Source organism: Apodemus sylvaticus, chromosome 5, assembly GCF_947179515.1.
Source record: "Apodemus sylvaticus chromosome 5, mApoSyl1.1, whole genome shotgun sequence".
Classification (NCBI taxonomy): domain Eukaryota; kingdom Metazoa; phylum Chordata; class Mammalia; order Rodentia; family Muridae; genus Apodemus; species Apodemus sylvaticus.
In genome coordinates this window covers 8910955-8933672 of record NC_067476.1, presented here as the reverse complement: position 1 = coordinate 8933672, position 22718 = coordinate 8910955, and the positions used below count along the sequence as shown (strand labels likewise).

The window sequence follows — 22718 nt, the reverse complement described above, 5'->3', positions numbered from 1 at the left end:
ACATTAACGTCTCCGTCTCCTACAGTTTGGGCAGTGAGACTGCTCTTGGACTTAGACATGCAGACAATGAGGCTGCAGACACGGCTAACGTGGAGAGAGGTCTAGGGGTGATACCAGGAGTAGGGGTACAGCTATTAACATGGTTCCCACAGGAGCTAAGCGCTCACTCCATCACTCCCAGCAGGTGTCCTGTTTTAATCTCCACTTCCCCAGTCACAGGGAGGCCCTGCATCTTAGGCACCAACCAGTCATCTGGATGTCCTCATGACTCTGCTTCCCCTTGCCAAGTTCCCAAATCATTGCGTCTCTGTGACTGCATCCCTCCCCCTTCTCCTCAGTCTGCTCTTGACACCTAGACAGAGCATCCCTTGCAGGAGGCTCACACTCTTGTTCCCTGATGCCATCTGCTGAGGACTTAGGATACACTAAGCACCTGGGAGGCTCGTGTAGGAGGACGGAGCACGCCGGGAAGTCTGGGCCAGACTATGAGACATGCCTCACGAGGACAAAGGGAAAAGAGAAGGCCCGAAGCTGCTGAGCTCCAGCACAGTCCTCAGCTCTCCTGCCACCACATGCAGGCCCCAAAATACCCTGCTCTGAGACCCTCACAGATCCCAGGTGTGTCCTCTCACAGCACAGCTGAAGGTGCAACCTGAGGCCACACAGCTGCAAAGGGCAGTCGGGCCCTGAGGTGGACTCTGACTACAAAGGCGGGGGGAGGGGGGTGTCCAAACTCTGAGCACTTGCCCCAAGGCAGGCACGGAGCCACAGAACAGGGCTTGCACGCTGTGAGTTAAGAACTCAATGTGGCTGAGCATGTTTATCCAATAGGAGACTGACTCTAGGATGAGAGAGGCTAAGTCACGAAAGGAGAAAACTAAGCCTGGTGTGCATACACCTGTAATCCTAACAATTAGGCGGTGAAGGCAGGCATTAAGAAGTTAAAAACCAGGGGCTAGAGAAGTGGCTCAGAGCCTGAGAGCTTCCTGCTCTTCCGAGGACCTAAGTTTGATTCCCAGCTCCTAGGTGGCAGCTCACAACTTTAGTTCCAGGGAACCCTAGGCCCCTGGCCTCTTAGAGCACTGCACTCACCCCCGCCCCCCCCCCCCACACACACACACATACACTGAGAGATAGTAAATCTTTAAAAAAGAGACGGTCAAGAGCTGGAGCAATGGCTCGCCCGTTAAGCATATTTGTTTTGAACATCTGCTGTGGAAAAGTGTGTGGTTTCCAGAAACCACATGGAAGCTCTAAACTGTCCTTAACTCCAGTTAAGGATGCCTTCTCCTGGCCTTTGCAGGCACCAGACATACATGTAATTTGCATACATGCACACACACAAAAATTTAAGACTACCTTGCATTACACAGGGAGCTAAGTCCTACATAAGACCCATCTCAAAACAAAACCAGAACCAAGGGCTTCTTCACCTGTCATCTCACCATTTAAGACAGAAAGTTCAGGAATTGAAGATTATACTTCAAACTACCAATGAGACTCTGTCTCAAACCCAAAACCAGATAAAAGCTGAGTGTAGTGGAGCCCACACGTGACCAGGAGTTCAAGGCGAGCTTAAGTCTATACTATAAACCCCAGGCCAGCAAGGGCTACTTAGAGAATACTTGTTATCAAAACAAAACAAAACAAGAAAACCCCAAAAGACAAAAAACATGGGGCTGGAGAGATGGCTCAGTGGTTAAAAGCACTGGCTGCTGCTCTTCCAGAGGTCCTGAGTTCAATTCCTAGCAACCACATGGTGGCTCACAACCATCTGTAAAGGGATCCAATGCCCTCTTCTGGTGTGTCTGAAGATAGGTACAGTGTACTCATATACATTAAATAAATAAATAAATCTTTAAAACAACAACACAAAACCTTCTTCTGTTCTCCACAAAAGAGAAAAAAAAAATCAAAATAGCTACAAAAAGGCTTTCTGAAAGTATCATACCCTCCCAGGACAAACAGCAGCAGCTACAATTTAGTAGGCACTTGCCCCATGCTAGGAAGGATGTCAGTCTGTCAGTTCTCCTTCATAAGTTCTCTCATCTTCGCATAACCCCAAATGGAGGATGTTTGTCCTCTCATTTTATGGAGATACTGAGGTATGAATTACCTGTCTGACATCACCGAGCCAAAAATTAAACAAGTGTTACTAATTTAGAGAATAATTTGGCTATAACTAGCAACATTAACAGAAAAATATTCTAGAATATCTGTCTATCAATCAATCAATCAATCAATCAATCATCTGTTTATCTGAGGCACGATCTCATCATGTGACGTGGAAATCCACTGTGGCTCACAGGCTGGGCACGAACTTGACAATCCTTTCCCTCTCCCTGTCAGGCCTGTGCCGCCGCCATGCTTTCAGAAACTTTCCAGCACAGCAGGACAACAGACATAAATACAACATGGCAGAGACAGACTGACAAGACACATGGCCACCAACAGAAGACAGCCCTTCCCATGAGAACGTAGCAGGGAAACCCATGTTAGGCCTTAAGGAGAGGTAATGTCATGAAAGCATTAGGAGGTCATGGTGACTGGTACCTGCTATCCCAGCACCTCAGAGGCTGAAGCAGGAGGATAGCTGTGGCTCTCAGGCCACAGGCTAAGTTCCAGGCAAGCCCTTGTTTCAATCAACATGGGAAAAGATATATGCAGGCAAATACATATACACATAAAAGAAAATAAAAATAAAAACAAAAATACAGTTTCCCTTTAAGGAGAAGATTATCACAAATGGAGACACAGGACTTGACACTGAAAGCTGGGCAGTGGGTGTAGCATTTTTTATTAGTTATTATGTGTGCCTGTGTGTGTGTGTGTGTATGCATGGATGAGACAACAGAAACCATCTGACCACACCACTTTTCAGGACTGTTTGCTGGGCTGGGGACACAGCTCAGTATAAAGCTCTTATCTAACATGCATGTGACCCTCCCTCAATCCCCAGCACCATGGAAAACACAACTGTCGGCTAACATACCAGTAATTCATAATCCCAAGAATCAACTCTATCAGAAAGAAAGCCAGTGATGACCAAGTACGGACACAATGTGCACTGGGACACCCATTATTATTCTGTGAGCACTGTGTGTGGGGGGGGGGTCTGCCATTTGTGCAGAGCATAGCTGACCTAAGGAAGGTGCACACAGACAGAGACAGCACCATCTCATTCATATACAGACTCTGCAAGACTCTGTATGCAACACAAGCAGATCCAGGAGGTACAACTGGTAAGATATTGGGCAAGGATTCAAAATTTCAGTTACAGGGCTGGAAAGATGACTCAGTAGTTAAGAGTGCAGAATACTCTTACAGAGAACCTGAGGTTGTTCCCACCACCCAACAGCAGCTCACAAGCTGCCTGTAACTCCCTCTCTAAGGGAGATGATGTCCTCTTCTGCCCTCTGCAGGCACTGCATTCATGCATACACACACACACATGCACACACACATACACACACACATGCACACACAGAGTAAATCTTTAAAAATATTTTTTCAGCCACGAAATAGTAAGTTCAAAAGACCCACCATGCAACATGACAACTCTGGTTAGTAACAAACTATAAAAAAAAAATGTTAGTAGCTTCCAAGTGTTGTTCCCACAAATGTGCAATATGTCTTATATACCATTATCTTGAGTCCATAAATTACGCATATCTATCACAGAACTGCATGCTGGAGCCAGACATGACAGTGCAGGCCTGGGACCCAGAACTCAGTAGGCACAGGAAGCATGACAACCTTGAGTCCCAGGCCAGCCGTAAAACGAGACACTTACCTCCCCTGAAAGACTACTACTGCCTTACTGTCACTTGCTATTCTCTCAAAGTCCGTGTTTCAGGGCTGAGTTTGGGGGCACACACCTTTAGCCTTGCCACTCAGGAGGCAGAGGCCAAGGAAAATCAAAGCCAGGGGTAGGGCACTTTGGGAAGTGCACACAGGACAGAGCTAGGGGTGGGGGCACTTTGGGAGGTGCACACAGAAAAACCAAGAACTTAAGCTTGTCCTTAGTTAGAGGTTAAGCTCCAGCCAAACTAGGCTGCATGAGACCCTTCTCAGAATTAAATAGAGAGGCCTCCAAGATGACTCTGCTTGCTACTTAAGCCTGGTAACCTGGGTTTGATTTCTGGAACTCACATAAAGGTAAGAGAACCAACTCCACAAAATTAACTCTCTGATCTCCATATGCGTGTACATATACATGCATGATATATACAGTCATGCACACAATACCTAGGTTTCTCTGGCACTAGGGATTTAACCTAGAGGCCTGTGTGTGAGAGGCAAGGCTCCAACACTGAGCAATATCCCCAGCGTTTTGTCCCCTCTAATTTTTCTCTAACCTTTTAAAATGTTTCTTTAGAACACGTTTTCACTGCATAGCCCAAATGGCCTTCAAACTTCCATACATCCCTCAAACTCTAAGGGGCTGACATAACACACACAATCCACTATGCCTGGATAGTGCACGCTTGGAACTATGAAAATCAGGTGAAACCATTCAGTTCGTAGATACCAGCCATTACTCATTTTTCTATCTAACATAAAATGCAGTCGAGGGAGGTGTGGTGGCTCCCACCTAACACCAACATTTTGAAAGCTGAGGTAGGAAGACCGTGAGCTTGAAGTCAACTTACACTGCAACATAAATATTCAAGGAAGTGAGAGAGTGAGAGAGGAGAGAGGAGAGAGGGAAAGAGGAAGAGAAGATACTTTAGGTCTGGGACTTCGCCCCTCAGCCCCCTCCCCCTAGCTTCTAGCAGTGCCTTCTAATTGCTCTGGTCCTTCTGCCTCCAGACCAGCCATGACAGTTCCAAACACTGTGTCTCCCAGTCTCTGAGTCTCTCCCTGGTCCTTTCAGACTACCCCAGGTCAGGTGCTCACCTCTTTGCAGTGCTGTTCCCTCAACAGATCTCGGAGGGTTCGGTTGGTCTCCTCAAAGGTACTCAGCTTCTGCAGGAGAAGTTCCTTCTGCCTCGTTAAGGTGTTGATGTCGGTGCAAGTCATCTGTTTCTCCTGGAGGAGAAGCATATGTTACACAGTGCAGGGGGAGGCAAGCCCCACGTATGTTACACAACAGGGGGAGACAGGCAGAGTGCTTCAAGAGGTGGGGGAGACAGGAAGCCAAGACTGAGGCACTGGGGCACAGGGGTCAAGGACAGGTGTACTGAAATGGGGGTGGGGAAGGGGAGGGTGGAGAGGGGGAGGGGGCTGCTCGGTAGGAATGAGGGTGGAAAGGCCAGGCCTCCTGCAGGAGGCAGGAGAGATGGCAATATTTGGTGGCTGACACTCGCAGGAATCAACCACATGCCTTGACTCACTGTGATCCCAAGTGGCCCATGATTTGGTCTCCTTAGATGCCCTGATCAACAGAGGTCATCTTCAAGGGACCAAGGCCCAGGAAGTGAGAGTGGGGGGGGGTTGGGACTGAGCAGTTAGGTGTGCCCTCCCCCAGCCTGGAGATGTCATAAAGTCAGTCTGATGACTTCGTAAAGCCCCCACCCCCACCCCACCCCCACCCCCACCCATCCTATGGCTCCACCTACGGTTTTCAGCTTCCCGATGGTATCCTTCAAGGCCATGACTTGCTTGGCAGCAGCTGCTCCGTCCATTTCAGCCTCCACCAGTTTGGACATGAGACATTCCTTCTCCTGCTGAAGGTGTTTCTTTTGAAGCCTGGGGCCAGAAAAACAGGATTCCTGAGAGCTAGCAGGGCCCAGCCTACCCAGAGCTCTGATGCCCACCTCACAAAGGCCTGAGAGACCCCCTTCCTGCCAAGAAACAATGAAGAAGAGGTACAGACAGCCCTTTCTGGCCACGTAGCCTTCTGAAGGATGAGGGCCCAGGGACATACACGCTTCAACATGAGAACTGAGGCTCTACCCAGGGCCCCACGACATGGCCTATGGCCTGGACTGTCCAGACCGCCTCCATGGCCCGGCGCTCACTCGCCCCTTCTCATCAGTTGCTCTGGCTGTTTGAGGCTGGGTCTCTTGTAGTCATGGCTGGCTTTGGAACTTGCTATGTCACGAGGATTGGGCTTGAATTCCATACTGGATCTACCTCCTGGTACTGTGTCTATAAATCCCATGCTCAGCTTTTAAAAGTGCTCCCCACATCCGCAAAGTCTTACAAACAGGCTAAGAGGGCGTGGTCAGAGGTAAAGCACTGAGCCCGCTATGCTCAGGCCTTGGGTTCTATACTTACAAGTAAATATATAAAAAACCTGTGCCAGTGCTTCAAGCTGTCGCCCTCTGCAGCCACCCTGACCCCCTTCCTGTTGCTCAGAGTAAATGATATCCACCCTGGGTCTCCCCACAAAATGTTCTCCACATTTCTTCTTCCAATGCCTGACCCCACAGTCCTGCCTCCCCAACAGCCCCTGTTTAAAGGAGTTGTGTGTCTGCTATCTACACTGCCACCACTGGGACCTTTTCCTCATGGACAGCCTTATGTCGTGCTGGCTCTCCACAGGTACTGTCAGAGCTGCCTCCCTCCAATGGCTTCATTCTGTTTCCAGGGCTCTGGACGGCAGGAAGGCAGGAGCCCGCCTGGGCCCTTACATGGTGAAGTCCTTCTCCTCCTTAATGCGCTCGATGTTGTGTCTGAGCACCGTGTTCTCATGCTCCGTCTCTGCGAGCTCGTGTGCCACCTCTTCCAGCTCTTCCTTCCTCTCCTCCAGGAACCTTTTGGCCATTTGGCGTTCACCTTTCTGCATCTTGACCTTGGAGAGGGGACAGAGGAAAGGGGAACCAAAAGGTTGGCTCGTCCCTGAAGACCCATTGCTACATGTAACTCTACTAAGAAAAGTGATAGGGCTCTGTGTCTGGGAGCGTCTGGACATTGTCCCGGCAAACAGTCCTACAAACATTGACTGTTCTCCCTGTCCACACATGAAGAACCTGAGTGATGCGTGCTAGCCGGGGGTGGGGCCAGGAGCAGCACAGTACAGTTGGCATGCCGCAGGAGGAAAGATGTCACAAAAAAGCACAGTGGGCTATGGAGGTACCAGGGAAGACACAGGTACCTTAGCAGTCAGGGCCTGGCTTCTAATGCCAGCACTTCCTGTCTCCTGGTCGGGAATGTGTGGGCTGTTTCTAGCTCCATTCCCATCTCCCTCCCCACAAGTGTCCCGGCCACATGTGAAGAGAGATTTCCTTTGTCTCCTCTACTCCAGTTCAGCTTGTCTAAGTAGCAAAGGCTGCGCTCTGTTTTACAGGCACTGTATCTGGGTGTGGAAGCACTGACCCAGGGAGACGCGCACTCCCGACACTACAGCCCTCGGTAGGTAGGCACTAGAGGACGGCTCAAGTGTGAGGCCACCAGCGCTACACAGCGTGACAATGTCTCACACAGCAAATAAACAAGGGCTCACACCAGGACCCTCGCTCACTGACGATGACAGGAACCAAATCTGGCCACCCACTGAGAGTACCAGAAAAGCTAAGTATCCAGAGGATGGTGGACACTCAAGCTGCCCACTGACCACTCCAAACAGATGCCCTGGGAAGGCCTGCTGCGGACACAGGGGAAGCCTGAAGGAAGCACCCACGGGCTAACCAGCTTTGCCCGACCTGCTTGTCCTCAGGGTACCAGTTCAGCAGCCCAGCAGCTCCCTCACCTCAGATTTGAGACAACCGACCGCGTTCATTAGACTGTCAATCTTCTTATCGTAACGGTTCATTTTACAGTGACCTGAATCGTCGTCTTCTGTAGAAAGGTCACTTAATCGCATCACCGAGACCAGCTTTTCTGAAGATGGTGGTGTGATCTCCAGGCAATGAGGTGGATTCTGACGCAAAGGAGGGAGAGATGCATAAGCTGCTAAGGCCAAACCTCTGACAGAATTCCACTGTAGTTATTTGCTCACTGGAGGTGTGCTGACTGCTAAAGCAGCTGGCAGAGCCAACACAAGCCAGAGGCAACCCAGAGGTCCTGCCCAGGAACCAACCACTCCAGACCCTTCTGAAGGGAACATTACCTGCCCAAGGCTAAATGATGGTTTTGAAGAATTTCTAACATTGAAAAAAAAGGCATGGGTTAGAATGTTAAGTTATAATGCAGGGCCAGGGCTGCGTGCTGTGTGCCTGCACAGTCCGTTCCAGCAGCATACGAGGCTAGGACTTCAGGAAGAAGAGCTCAAGACCAGATCAGGCACCATACAGAAACACTCTACAGATCAGGCACCATACAGAAACACTCTACAGATCAGGCACCATACAGAAACACTCTACAGATCAGGCACCATACAGAAACACTCTACAGATCAGGCACCATAGAGAAACACTCTACAGATCAGGCACCATAGAGAAACACTCTACAGATCAGGTACCATACAGAAACACTCTACAGATCAGGCACCATACAGAAACACTCTACAGATCAGGCACCATACAGAAACACTCTACAGATCAGGCACCATACAGAAACACTCTACAGATCAGGCACCATACAGAAACACTCTACCTTTGAAAACAGAGAGAAAGAAAGAAACACATGGTGGTGCACGCCTATAGTCCCAGTACTTGGGAGGCAGAAGCAGTGGATCTCTGAGTTCGAGGCCAGCCTGGTCTACAGAGTTCCAGGACAGTCAGGGCTACACAGAGAAATCCTGCCTCTAAAATTTGAAGAGATGTCACATATCTCTTCTAGCTCCCAAGCACATGCAGTGCTTTACATATACTCAAGCAAAATACCTCTAAAATAAAACTTAAAGGAGGAATGAGAGCTGGAGAGATGGCTTAGCCTTAAGAGTGTGCACTGATCTCGCAGAGAACCAAGTCTGCTCTCAGGACATCGGGTGGCTCCTGCCTACGACTAAGTCCATTCCAGGGACCCTGGTGCCCTCTTCTGGTTTCCCTAAAATATATGCACACATTCACATGAATATCCTCTGTAATCCAGCCACTGAGGAGGCAGAGGCAGGTGGATCTCTGGTGAATTCAAGGCCAGCCTTGTCTATACAGTGAGTTCCAAGCCAGCCATGGATAGACATTGTATTAGATAAATACAATTTGAAAACAAACCAAAACAACAATAAAAAGTTGGGGCTGTAGCTCAAAGCCTACCATATAAGAGGCCCTAGGTTTAGTCTCTAGCATTAAACAAGGAGTTGGGGGTGGTGGCACACACCTGTAACCCCAGCACTTGAGAGGTGAAGACAGCCGGGCGGTGGTGGCTCACGCCTGTAATCCCAGCACTCTGGGAGGCAGAGGCAGGCAGATCTGAGTTCGAAGCCAGCCTGGTCTACAGAGTGAGTTCCAGGACAGTCAGGGCTACACAGAGAAACCCTGTCTCGAAAAAAACCAAATCCAAAAAACCAAAAAAAAGAAAAAAAAGAAAAAAAGAAAAAAAAAAGAGAGAGGTGAAGACAGGAGGATCACATACATTCAAGGTTATTCTCCACTACACAGCAAGTTCAAGGTCAGCCCTGACTTCATGAGACCCTGTCTCAAACAAAATAAAGTAAAAAATTAACAGTACCACTACGTCTTTAGTCCCAGTTACTGCAAAATTTGAGGCAGGAGAAACACTTGAGCCTATAGATTTAGGCCAACCTGGGCAACATAGCAAGAATTCATCAAAAGAAATGTTTTAACCCCTGGCAATGAAAAACCAAAAAAGTTACAGAAACAGCTTATGTAGTCCTAAGAAAAATGTGCCTTAATTCTTACTAACAGCAAAGGAACAAGGCTACTTCTAAGATAAGCAGAGTATTTAGAGACTCTGTAAAACAGCAACAGCCTGGAGGGGTAGCTCGAGGATAGAACACTGGCCAGGTACACAGGACTTGTATTTAATCCTGAGCATCATAAACGCAAACAAAGCAAGGCCGGAGGCTGGCTCAGCAGTGAGAGTCATGCTGACATGGCTGCTCACCCCTCCGTCCCAGGGAACCCACCCGACACCCTCTCTGGCCTCTGCTGACACTGCATGCACATGGTACAAGGACATGTGTTCAGGCAAACCTCATGAACATAAAATTCATGCAAAAGTCAAAGTGTGATGGGAAAAGTCGGGGCAGAGAACACTCTGGTGGTAACAGGAAGGTGTGATGAGGCGAGGCCAGAGACACACTGGAAGCTGGGCACGGTGGCCTGCATCTGTACTCCCAGCATGGAAGAGTGCTCTGTGAACTCAAGGCCAAGCTGATCTTCACAGGGAGTTTTACATCAGCCATGCAATGAGACCCTTTCTCAGAAAAATTTAAAAAGGGCTAGAGAGATAATTAAGAGCACCGACTGCTCTTCCTGAGGTCCTGAGTTCAATTCCCAGCAACCATATGGCGGCTCACAACCATCTATAATGGGATCTGATGCCCTCCTCTGGTGTGTATAAAGATAGATTACTCATATACATAAAAGTAAATATTAAAAGAAAATGTTAAAAGACTAAAAACTCTTAGATCTTCTTTCTTCCAAAGATAAATAATGGGGAAGGGGATCCAATGACAGCTAGGGCTGTAGCTCAGAGGTAGGGTGCACGCTTAGCTGAGACTCAGAGTCAATCCCCAGTACCATCAACAGATCAAACAAGAATACCTCAGGTGGTGAGTGGTGGCTCAATGGTTAAGAGCACTTGTTGCTCTTGCAGAGGACCCAGATTTGATTTCCAGCATTCACAGGATGATTCATAATTGTCTATAAATCTAGTTCTAGAAAATCTGATTTCTTTCCTGAGCTCTGTGGGCACTGCATGTCCTGGAACTGGAATTCTGGTCAATTGTGAGATACCATGTAGGTCCTGGGAATTGAACCTGGTGCCTTTGCAAGAGCAATAGATGGTGCTCAATTCCCAACATTAACATGGTGGCTCACAACTAACTACCTGATCCAGGGATATGAAGCCCTCTCCTGACCTGTATGACGTCAAGCACACACATGGTGCATATACATACATTGCAAACAAACCACTCATACATGGAAAATAAAATCTGAAATAAGTAAGCAAGTAAATAAATAAGTAAAATGCCCTCAGGAATTGTAGTGGCCTCTGGCCTCTATTTGTGACTCTATCCCAAGTGTGAGCTTCCTGGGACCTTTCCCTTTTGCTCAAAGTATTAAGCATGATCATGGTCAAGGCTTTCTTGGGAGCACCAGGCAAGGGATGGAGGCCGACACAAGACAAAGCAGGACAAACAGCTGCAGTTTGAACTCTGGGAGAGCTTGGGCAAGTCACCACTGTGGGCAACCTTTAGGATTAAGCTTCCAGGAAAGGGAGCAGGACTATTTCTCCCAGCAACCTACCGCAACAGGAAGGGTGAATTTCTGCTGCATCTCTCTCTTTGTTAAGGTGTGTGTGTTTCTACGCGTGCATGCAGGTCAGATGAAAACTTTTTGACATCTGTCCCTCCATGATTTACAGCAATTTAGCTCAGGTCACCAGACTTGAATGATCAGACTACACCTATATCTGAGCCACCTCACCAGCCCCTCACAGTAACATCTCTTTCCTTCTACCATGCGGGTCCCAAGGACTGAACTCTGGGTCATCAGACCAGGCTGCTGCAAGTTCATTTACACACAGAGCATCTTGTTGCCAGCCCCACCCCCACCTTTTGTTTTGTTTTGTTTTGTTTTGTGTTTTGGTTTTTCAAGACAGGGTTTCTCTGTGAAACCCTGGCTTCTGGAATTCCTGGATCTACCAGATCTACCTACCTGTGCCTCCCAAGTGCTGGGCCTAAAGACTCTGGTTATGTTTTTCTAAATAAAAGTTTCACATGAGAGCCCAAGCTATCCAGTGCTAAGATTACAGGCATAACCCACCATTTGGCAGGCAAGGCAGGTGGGTGGATCCAGGCTGGCCTGACTTTACTGTGTTGCCCAGAATGGCCTCAAGCTTCTGACAATCCTGTCTCATGCTTCTGTATGCTGACGGCACAGCTGTGAGAGACAATGCTTTAATTTTTTTCTTTTGACACAGGGTCATGTAGCCTGGGTTGGCCTCATGCACAGCAATCTCCTTGTCTCAGCCTCCTCAGTGCTTGGATTACAGAACTGGACCCCTACAGTAGGCCCAAGCCTCTTCACTTTTTTTGGTTTGGGTTTTGGTTTTTTGAAACAGTTTCTGGGGTTGGGGATTTAGCTCAGTGGTAGAGCGCTTTCTAGCAAGTGCAAGGTACTGGGTTCCTCCTCAGCTCTGGGGAAAAAAAAAGGAGGAAAAAAAAGAAACAGTTTTTCTCTGTAGTCTTGACTGTCTTGGAACTCACTCTGTAGACCAGGCTGGCCTCAAACTCAGATATCCAGCCTCTCAAGTGCTGGGATTAAGGGTGTGAGTCACTACTGCCCAGCTAGAAAGTTATTTTTCATAATATATGATGCATGCTAGGCGTAGGGGCACACATCTTCAATCCCAGCACTCAGCAGGCAGAGGCAGGTGACCGACAGAGTGAGCTACAGGAGAGCCAAGACTACATAGAGACCCTTTCTCAAAAAGCACAACAAACAAACAAAGGAAAAGTAGCATAATCTATAATGCTGCATTCGAAGCCAGCTGGTCTCTATAAAGAATGCCAGGCCAGCCAGAGCTGGAGAGTAAGACTGTCTTAAATTAAACAGAAAAATCAAACAGCAGTAAGAACCTGGATTCGATCCTCAGGAGCAAAAGCTAAATATACAGTAAATAAAGCACAGCAGAGATGGAAGCTGGGTGTGCCGCCAGGTACCTGGAATCCTAGCAACTTGGATGTGGAGACAGAAAGACCAGTTCTAGGCCAGCCTCAGCTACACAGAGACTTCAAGGCCAGCTGCAGCAACATGACATCTATATGCGGGGGGTCAGCAGCACTCCAAGCCACAGCTTACAGATCCCCCTAGCTTGTGGGAATCAGCCTATGCATGCACATACGATCAGACACATCGCTTCTATGCAAATACTGCCAAACTCTACACAGTAGAAGGGCAGAACCAAGTTACCCTCTGACCTGCATGAACCTGCACACACAAATAAATAAATGTGATTTTTCAGCTATCTAGAAATAGGCTAGAGATGTAGCTCAGTTACTAGACACACATCTTTTTAATTTTTAAAAAGAGCAGGAGCTGGGTGTGGTAGGCAGCACAGGCATTTAATCTCAACACTCTTGAGGCAGAGGGCAGGTGGACCTCTGGGAATTCAAGGCCAGCATGGTCTACACTGTGAATTCCAGGACAGCCAGAGAACTACATAATAATGGAGACCCTGTCTCAAAAAAAAAAAGGGGGGGGGGTAGGAGAATGCTGGAAGGCTGGGCATGATGGTACATGCTGTAGGGGGTGGGGGGATGCTGGAAGGCTGGGCATGATGGTACATGCTGTAGCGGGTGGGGGGATGCTGGAAGACTGGGCATGATGGTACATGCCGTGTATCTCAGCAGAGGCAGGCAGATCTCTGAATGTGAGGCCAGTATGAGCTACACAGTGAGTTTTCGGCCAGCCAAGAATAATCAATAAGACCCTGTCTCAAAAAGTAAGAGCGGAAAAGATCTGATGGAGTAAGAGAGACAGCTCAGCATTAAGAGGGTGTCCCGTTCTTGTAGAGAACTGGGATTCAGTTGCCAGTCCCCATGTCCAGTTGATTAGAGCAACTGCCATTTATAACGGACTCCAGAGTCCTGGAAAGCCTCTGAGAACCCAGGCACCTCCACTCCCACAAATACATAGATAAAAATAAATCCTGAGGCTGGAGGGATGATTCTGTGATTAAGAGCACTGGCTGCTTAATACATACATAAAAATAAATACTGGGGCTGGAGCAATGGTTCCTGGTTAAGAGCACTGGCTCCTCTTCCTGAGGGAGTAGGCTGGATTCCAGAACTCACCTGCTAGCTCACAAACTAGCATGTTACCATCTACCAAGTAGCAGTTACCATCTTTAACTCCAGTTCCAGGAAATCTGATTATTCCCTTTACAGGCCTCTAAGGGCATGAGGCACACAAGTGGTACATCCTCAACTAAATAGCAAGTTTGAAGCCAGCTTAAGCTACCTGAAACCTTGTCTCAACAGCAACAATGTCTCAAAAACTTCTTGGTATCAGTGTGCCTGATGACTTGGAATAACTGTAATGTTTTACATCCTTTCTCTAAAATTATTATTTTTACTGTTTCATTTTTTAAAAATTTACTTGTTTATTTATTTACTTATTTACAAGCAGGATCTGTGGTCTTGGCTATCCTGGAACTCACTCTGTAGACCAGGCTGGCCTCAAACGCAGAGATCCACCTGCCTCTTCCTTCCAACTGCTGTGATTAAAAGCTAGTGCGACACCACTGCCTGGCTGATTTACTTATATTTAGTTTATGGGCATGCATGTTTTGCCTATTTGTATGCTTGTGCAATGTGTGTGTGCCCTGTACACAGAGGCCAGAAGAGTGTGCCACATGAAAGAAAGCAGTATAGCTTAAGTCAGGGACATGAGGCTGCTGGGATTAAACCCAGTTCCTCTGCAAAGACAGTCAGTCATCTTAACCCCTAAGCACCTCTCTAGCTTTAAACTCCTTTCCATTCAGTAAAAATGATAGTTTGCTATTTGTGTTCCAGTTTCTTTAAAAAAAAAATGTATTTTATGTATATGAATACACCATTGATCTCTTCAGACATCCCAGAAGAGGGCATCAGCTCCCATTACAGATGGTTGTAAGCCACCATGTGTTTGCTGGGAATTGAACTCAGGACCTCTGGCAGAAGAGCTAGTATTCTTAACTGCTGAGTTATCTCTCCAGCCTGGGTTCCAATTTCTTTATTTTTGATTTTAAAACAAAGCCTCCCTAAGTTCTAGCTGGCCTCTAACTCTTAGCAATCCTCCTGCTTCAGCCTCCTTTCCTGGGATTACAGGCACTCACCATGATATCTGGCACCTCCCTGTAAAATGAATGTTTCAAAAATTTTTTTTTCTTTTGGTTGGTTGGTGGGTTGGTTTTTTGAGACATGGTTTCTCGGTGTAACAAGCCCTGGCAGTCCTGGACTTGCTTTGTAGAGCAGGCTGGCCTCACATCCAAAGAGATCCTACCTACCTCTGCCTCCTGACTGCTTGAATTCAAGAAGTGTACAACCACACTCAGCAATATTTTACTTTACAGTGGTAAAAACCTGTTAGGGGCCCGTGTTTATTCCAGCCCTCTTTTGAGGGAGCAGTACCTCTCAGGAGGACAATACCAGGGCCCTGAGCGCACCCAGGGCCTGCCTTGCTAAGCATGCGCTCAAGTGAGCTACACCCCCAAGACAGAAATGCCCATCTTCCTTGTTTTTATACTGTTCATAACGCTTTCTATGCATTCCAGAGGATACCCAGGTTTCCTGGGAATAAACTGGCAAAGAGTCAACCCATGTAGTATGATTATGAATTCCACAATTACATCCATTTTAGGGTTTTCTCATGTTCAGAGTAACAAACAGTAAGAAAAAGACTTTGTAAGAAAAAGACTGACTCTAAAAGATCAGGCTAAGTGAGTTTTGTTTTGTGTGAGTCAAGGTATCACCATGTAACCCTGGCTGGTCTGGAATTTACTGAGTAGACCAGGCTGGTTTTGAACTTAAGAGCCACCTGCTTACTTCTGCCTCCCAAGTGTTGTGTGCTGGAATTAAAGGCGTTGGCAGCACACCAAAGCATTATTTTGAAGTCTTGACTTATACTGATGACAAGGAGTTTGTTCAGAACATAATTGAGAGCTATTTTAGCCTTTTTTTATCACTGAGTTCTTCACTGCAATGATCTTAAAAGGAAAAATAGAGGACACGTCTTGCCAGGCTTGTAGCAGAAATGTACCATGTGTGAGTCCTTAGATGAATGGCTTATTAAAGCTGGTGGTGGGTGGATGAATGAGTGGGTGGATAATTGAGTGAATGAATGGGTGGATGGATGAGTGGGTGGATAATTGAGTGAATGAATGGGTGGATGGATGAGTGGGTGGGTGGGTGATGGATGGATGAATGAGTGAATGAATGGGTGGATGAGTGGGTGGGTGGATGAATGGGTGGGTGAATGAGTGGGTGGGTGGATGAGTGGGTGGGTGGATGAGTGGGTGGGTGGATGAGTGGGTGGGTGGATGAGTGGGTGGGTGAGTGAGCAGGTACATGGATAGCAGAAGACACATTCTCTTGACTACTAATACTGAAGATAATTCATTTGTTCCAAAGCACTGCGGATGAGATACTTGCATCATTTATATGGCCAGCCACATTTTCTTGGCTATTTTATAAGTTGGTATATGTACACATGCACACATATCCAACCTCTGTTAATTATACTTCAAATACTGTGACAGACATGTAAATCAATGTGACAAAGCAGAGGCTAAGTCCAGTCTCCAAAACAAGACAGTCCTGACTCCAGCCCTGCTGCTCTCTGGAAGACTCTGGGCAAGTCAGCTCCCAGCTGTCTCAGCTCCACAGTGGGGCAGCAGGAGTCTAAGAGGTGCCATAAGCTTCCAGGGTTTACAAAGGCACCCAGTAGGGCTCACTGGGATTTCTGCAGTCACACCAAGCCTGAGGCCTGCTAGAATCTGACTGACCAGTCCAAGAAGAGAAGCCTGAGCAAGACCGAGCCTACCTCCCACTTGCATCCCACATGCCGGGCAGATGGCTTTCCAGGGGGCATCCAAGGTACCTTGGTTTTCACCCGGACACTCCGCCGTACATTCACGGTGTCCCCTTTCATTCCGCGCTTATGAGATTTCTGTGGGGACAAAACTAGAATCAGCTCCAGGCCCAGCTGCCTAGTGTCACTCTGGTGGCATATGCCACCTTTGCAGAGGGGCCTCTTCTGAATAAGTTACTGCTGTTGTTGCTGCTGCTGCTGCTGCTGCTGCTGCTGCTGGAAACCAGAGGCCTACCTTCTAACCAGGCAACTGACCTCCAGGAAAAAAACGTGTCTCCCAAACCTTTGGAGTCAGAAGTGTGAGGAGGCTGGGCTGGGAGACGGCGCCCTGATCCACAGCCGTGACCTCGTGACCTCGCCCCGCTGCCATGCTCCTACCTGGCTGCTGGCTGCTGATGGTTTCGGGAGTTTTTTTATGTGGACGTGGACAGGAGTGTTCTCATCCACATGAACATGTAAGGGGGGAGTTGAAGATCGGTCCTTCATGGTTCACTTCTGGCAGGCAGGGGAGGGCAACACAAAAAAGATCGATCTGTGGATGAGTAAACTGGGCATGAAAACAGAGCTCGGAGGCTTCTGGGGACACCTGAAGGCTCAGCCACCAAGGAGCAGGACCAGCTACTGGCATGCAGGCGGGAAGCAAGGCTGGCGTGCCACTTAGGCAGACTGCAGAGGTCTCAGCTGAAGGCCTCTAGGTCCGCAAGGGACAAGGTTCTAAGAGTACACGCAGGGTCCTCAGAGCTGCAGCTCCACCCAAGCCAGACGGACTGGGCAGCTCCGCCTCGGACTTAGTATAGGTCAGCTGCAGAGCTGGATCTTTCAACCAGGCATGCGAATTAGTATGGGAAACACTCAACATGGTTAAGGCACAGATGCATGCAGGCCACACGCAAGTAAGATACTAGGGCACAGAGGCCAGTGGGGATGCCAAGTGTGAGTAGGTTGTATAGGCTCCAGAGAAACCATGAGCAGAGCCGTACCTGGAACGGCCTTGCCCACCAGCAACTCCCACCCCATCTCTCTCTCATGCTTTTTATTTCATTTTTTCTTTTTCCTTTTTAAAATGTCTGTTCTAAAGATGTTGGCAGTTCCCTGGAAGGATATCAAGACAACCTCCTCACACCTGACTCCTCCATCAGCAAGCAGGCCATGCTTAACAGCTCTGAACAGAGCACCTGGGCAGCCCCTAGCAAAGGCTTGCAGCAGCAGTTCTGATGGTACTGCCGTGAGGGTCACCTACCGTCACAGTTACACTGGGTGCGCCACAAGGTGTTCTCAAGACTTTTTTCTGTGTGAGACTCGTTACTCCGTTCTTCCCACACGATGGAAACCTGCACCCGGGCACAAGAACCAGATTATGAGCAGAAAACCAGGGTTCTCCTATTTCTCAGCTCTTGGGAAATGACACACTGCATGTGGTGGCTATTGAGTTGGCAGCCACGAGAACCAGTCCTGAATCCCTTGGCTCCCTGTAGACGAGCACAAGGCACGCATGGTGTGCCCAGCAGGAGGATGGATACAAGGTGAAGGGCATCTGCATGTCTGGCCTTTTAAACCTGCCATCGCATCACATGTATTGTGACCTTGTGCTGAAAGCCTACCTGTCATCCTATCAGGTGACCAAAAAAAGCTGCCACGGCACCAGTCTCAACAAGGGTTACAGTCCCCAAGTGCCTCTGGGGACTTGTTCAGTGGAAGGGTAACCTAAGAGACGTGCCGCTCAGGAGAAAAGCTTGTAAAAGGGAGGCTCACACACTTGCTGGAGCACATGAAGACCCCACTTCCCAAGGTAGTTCACTCAGTGCCCACACCAGAGCCTTCTGTCCATATTCAGCATAACATGACGAGGGCAAAACAGCCAATACCGTACTCCAGACTAGCAGTCCAGCCAAAGTCCAGGCTGAGGGAGAACAGCCTGGAATGGCCAAAGCTAATCTAGCCCACAGTCTCCTTCCAGTGCCCAGAGAGCCTTCTGCCGACCTCACCAACCCTCGGGGAAAGACTAAAGCAACAGCACTGCGGTATGCACTCTGCTCAGTCCACTTACCAACAACTATTGACTGAGCCAGACTCCCACTTGGAAGAAGAATGTTCAAACGAGAAATCAAGTTTTTCCCCCCTTCTACTTACTCATAATATATCTCTGCTCACGTCAACACTAGTTTAGAGGTGGCATGGTGGGAAATGCTTTTAAGCCACCACACGGGACATGGAGGCAGAAGAACCAGGAATTTAAGGACAACCTTGGCTACCCAGTGCATCTGAAGCCAAGCTGAACTCAGAGCATAATACTCTGTTAAGAGTGATCTTGTTTGCTACTAGGAAGCTGTAGGGGGTTGAGCCTCTGTGTCTTTACTCTTCCCCTTTCAAAGTCACTTTTAAGTGTTGAGTCCAGACTTTCGGTACCTGGGAAACTAAACATAAGTTTCCACTGAGGCTGGCCTGGGAGCCCTGACCACCTCTCCCTGCCCTGCTGCAAAGGCGCCCCCCACATTGGCTGTACCTGGGGGAGCCGCCTGAGGACGAGGCAGACATGGCTAAGCATCAAAGCCGCAAAGTTGGGCAATTGGGTCGGCAGGCTCTGCTCAGGGGGACCCAGAGGGGCTTGCCAATGAGAATCTCAGGGGCCGGGCATCAAACGTCCTCTCTCTGAGGGGAGGAGGGTGGAAGCTTTGGGGGTGGCAGTTGGATGAAAACTTGGGAGGCGCTCCTCTACTGTCCAAGTCGCACAGCAACTGTCCTGCCAAAGTGGGGAGGGAGGGAGACAGGAGAGGCTGAGCGACCTGCGGGGTGCCGAGTGCGCCGCCAGGAGGCAGGTGGAGGGCGCGGCAGGACAGTGAGGGGGCACGTCACTGAAAGGAGGACAACGACCAGCATGCCCAGGCCCCACCCGGGAAGAATAGCGGGCCGACGGCTACTAGGGTTTAAACCTGAGGGCTGCCTGGCGTGCGAAGAAGGTGAGAACCGCTAGGCCCCAAGTGGGCCCCCCAGGGGCGGGAACCCGCGCAGGGAGCTGGAGGGATATTCGGGACAGTGCCCGGGCAACTGTCTCCTAGGTGAAGGGGCGTTCCCGGCAGAATAGCTACCAGGGAGAACCAATAGATGGAAGGGGAGGAGCGGCGGCCTAGGAGGGGCGGCCTGGGCAGCCAGACCGCTCCTGGACCACCCGCATCCCTGGAGCTGGCCAGGAGGGTCCCCGGAGGCCTGCCCACCCTGAGCGCACGTAACTGCTGCGGCCCAGCCCGCAGAGAGCAGGGGTGGCCTCCGGGGAGGTTGGGGCGCACGGCCACCCACCAGCGGGCAAGAGGGAACGGGGTTCTGCCCATAGAAGGGCGCAGCCCTGCCCGAGGGCAGCAGAGGAGGGAAAGAGCGCTGCCGATGGCCGGGAGAGGACGGAGGCGGCCGGCCCGCCCGTTAGCGGGAGGAGGAAGGGCCCGCGCCCAACGAGGAGCGGGGCGGGCCGGGTTCGGACGCAGGAAGGAGCGCGCCTAGACGCGGGGACGGTGCCCGGTCGAGCCAGCCCCGGGAGCGCGGGGCTTGAACCCGCGGCGCTCTACGCCCTGCCCCGCCGCGTGGCCTCTCACCAAGAGCGGCACGGCTGCGCCCAGAACCGTCTCCTTATGAAGTCGTTGAAGTCGGAGGCCAGGGTCGTGCCATGGAGACGCCGCGGCGGATGCAGTCCGGCTCCCGCGGCGGCTCCTCCCCGCTTTCGCCTCCTTTTCCGACAACCGGTCGGCAGCTCGCCCATTGGCCAGTTCAAACCCCCCCCGGAGCCTCTCGGGTTTCGCCATTTAGGCCCAGCCCCCAGCGTCACAGAGATGCCCCGCCCCACGGGCGGACGCTCCGCCCACTTCCGGGTCACGAGGCTGGTCCACCGCCCCGTCGTCAGGGAGACACGCGACGCCTCCCGCTCAGGCCAGCCTGATCTTGAAGACCCACCGTTCAGGCCACCGCGTCCCCTCCGCCATTTTGCCCTGGTCGTCCTGACTCCTGAGCCCCAACGCGCTCCCCTCGAAACACAGTAGGAAGCTGGACGCAGAGGGAGTCTGAACAAGCGACAGGCTGGGGCTTCTGGAAAGCCATCCCTGTGCCTAGTCCGCTCAGTGCAGACAACTTGTGCACACTACCCAAACTGTGCCCTTCTCCCACACGGCCCAAACAGAAGGAAGAGGCCGCACTCCCCTCGCCCCTGCCGCCCTCCCGCACACCGTACGCCGCTTCTATACGGACCTACTCTGCTGAGGTTCTCTCTGCTGAGCCGCCATCTTCTCAACTATGCTTCCCTGTTAGCCAATCGTGGGGGACTGTCACGAGGCTCACGTTCCCGCCCTGGATTCTGGGAGACTTTAACAACCTCAGGGCCGGGTAGCCCTCATTTCCTTGACACCTTAACTCCAACACTGTAGTCGTGCTCCTACCAGCTCCTCCCTGGAGCGTGAACCTTAACTACCTTCCCACCTTCACAGCCGGCAGGGCAGTCTTACCATGTCATATTTGTTCGTCAACCCTTGACGGTTCATCTTGTGCGTGCAACCCTAGCTGGCCTGGAACTTGATGCGCTTGAGCAGAAATCCGCCTATCTCTGCTTCCTGAGTGCTGGGATTATAGGAGTGCCGAGCCTTTTTTTTTTTTTTTCCATGCCAGTAATCTCAACAATGAAGCAGGAAGATTGCCACTCAGTCCTAACTATCTCTGCCATCCTGAGGTTCCTCAAGAGCATACAGCTGGGCATAGGGACTCCGAGTTAGACCCCTTGCCTGACCCGAGCAAAACCCTAGATTCAATTTTCAGTACCACATACACTTTATAATCTCCACAAACAAATGTCTCCACGCTGTCCCGCAATTGTCCTCTCTAGACTATTACCAACAGTGCCTTTTCCAAACTTTCGTCTCTTCTGCATCCCATACATCAAGTTCCCCATTTCATAGAGAAAAAAATCTACAAAATGTAACTTCCGGAACATCTACACACTTTCCTATCCTTAGCTGTCCTCCTGCTCCACCTTTGGATGTATGTGTGCTTCTTGCTGCCTAAGATAAACCTCCTGCTTCAAGGTCCAGGTCAAACATGTCTGTAAAGTGTCTCCTTTGTAAACATGATGGTACACCTATAATCTCAGAAATCAGGAGGCTAAGGCAAGTCAATTTGGCTGGGAGTGTGAAGCCAGTTTGGTCTACATAGCAGGACCTTCTTATGATTTAATCAAAATAATGAACTGTCCTTCTGCTACCTCCAAATGGAATTGTTGCTCATTTCTTAGCATGTCCCCATTCATTGAACGACATCCGTGCGACATTCAAGGCACCTGCCATTCAGTGTCAAAGGAATACATGATCTATCGTCCCAATGAAACCAGACAAGTAAAGCTTTTATGTTGTCTGTTCCTTCCTAAACTAAACAGTCTGAACAGTCCTCCCTGATAGCTATTTCTGGCTTTTGTAATAAAGGGTCTGAGAATGGGCAGTATTGGAGGAAGTCCAGGCAGTGGTGGCAGACACCTTTGATCCCAGCACTTGGGAGACAGTAACTGGCAGCTCTCTGAATTTGAAGCCAACCTATTCTACAGAGATAGTTGTAGGACAGCCAAGGTTACACAGAGAAACTCTGTCTCAAAGAGCCAAAAAAAAAAAAAAAAAACACATTCCTGAGGTGCTGGAAATTGGGAGGTTTGGGAAATGCTGATGTCAAAGGCCCCCCCGGCACCCGGGTCACGTGAGGTGAGGGAGCAAAGGGTTTATTTTACACGTCCTTGGCGGGCTGGAGAGATGGCTCGGTAGTTAAGAGCACTGACTGCTCCTGCAAAGCACCCTCAGGGTGGCTCACAACTGTCTGTAACTCCAGGTCTGGGTGATCTGATGCCCCGTTCTGACCTCTACAGGGAGCTAATCATGCAGCTAGTGGCCATTCACACATGCAGATGAAACATTCATAAAAATCAGTAAAACTTCAAGTGTGCTTACAGTTAAGAATACAGTCGAAGCACATGCTAGTATTTTGAATGGCAGGATGTCCATTGAGTGCAAAACACTCTGAGATGCTAGGTGGTAGCTTTCAAAGAGCTACAACAGTCTTTCAGTTACTGTGATAGAGGGCAGACAGGGATAAGAGGTGGGAGGAGGGGAAGGA

General features: G+C 49.6%; 1 protein-coding gene across 7 annotated transcripts in view; it reads right to left on the bottom strand.

The window, feature by feature from the left end:
- Odf2 (outer dense fiber of sperm tails 2) overlaps positions 1-20337 on the bottom strand; it is a 45455-nt gene extending 25118 nt beyond the window's left edge. Inside the window, exons 1-7 of one of the 7 annotated variants that reach the window (XM_052182030.1) lie at positions 20174-20337; positions 17830-17920; positions 16542-16667; positions 7637-7807; positions 6579-6739; positions 5562-5691; positions 4900-5031 (exon numbers count right to left, since the gene is read on the bottom strand). In XM_052182030.1, the coding sequence (XP_052037990.1) occupies positions 4900-5031; positions 5562-5691; positions 6579-6739; positions 7637-7807; positions 16542-16667; positions 17830-17920; positions 20174-20337 (975 nt within the window). Of the gene's footprint in view, positions 1-4899; positions 5032-5561; positions 5692-6578; positions 6740-7636; positions 7808-16541; positions 16668-16967; positions 17122-17829; positions 17921-20173 lie in introns of those variants that run through there. The other 6 variants (XM_052182032.1, XM_052182031.1, XM_052182033.1 and 3 more) reach the window with 6 other exon arrangements.
- Between the last annotated feature and the right edge of the window lie 2381 nt (positions 20338-22718).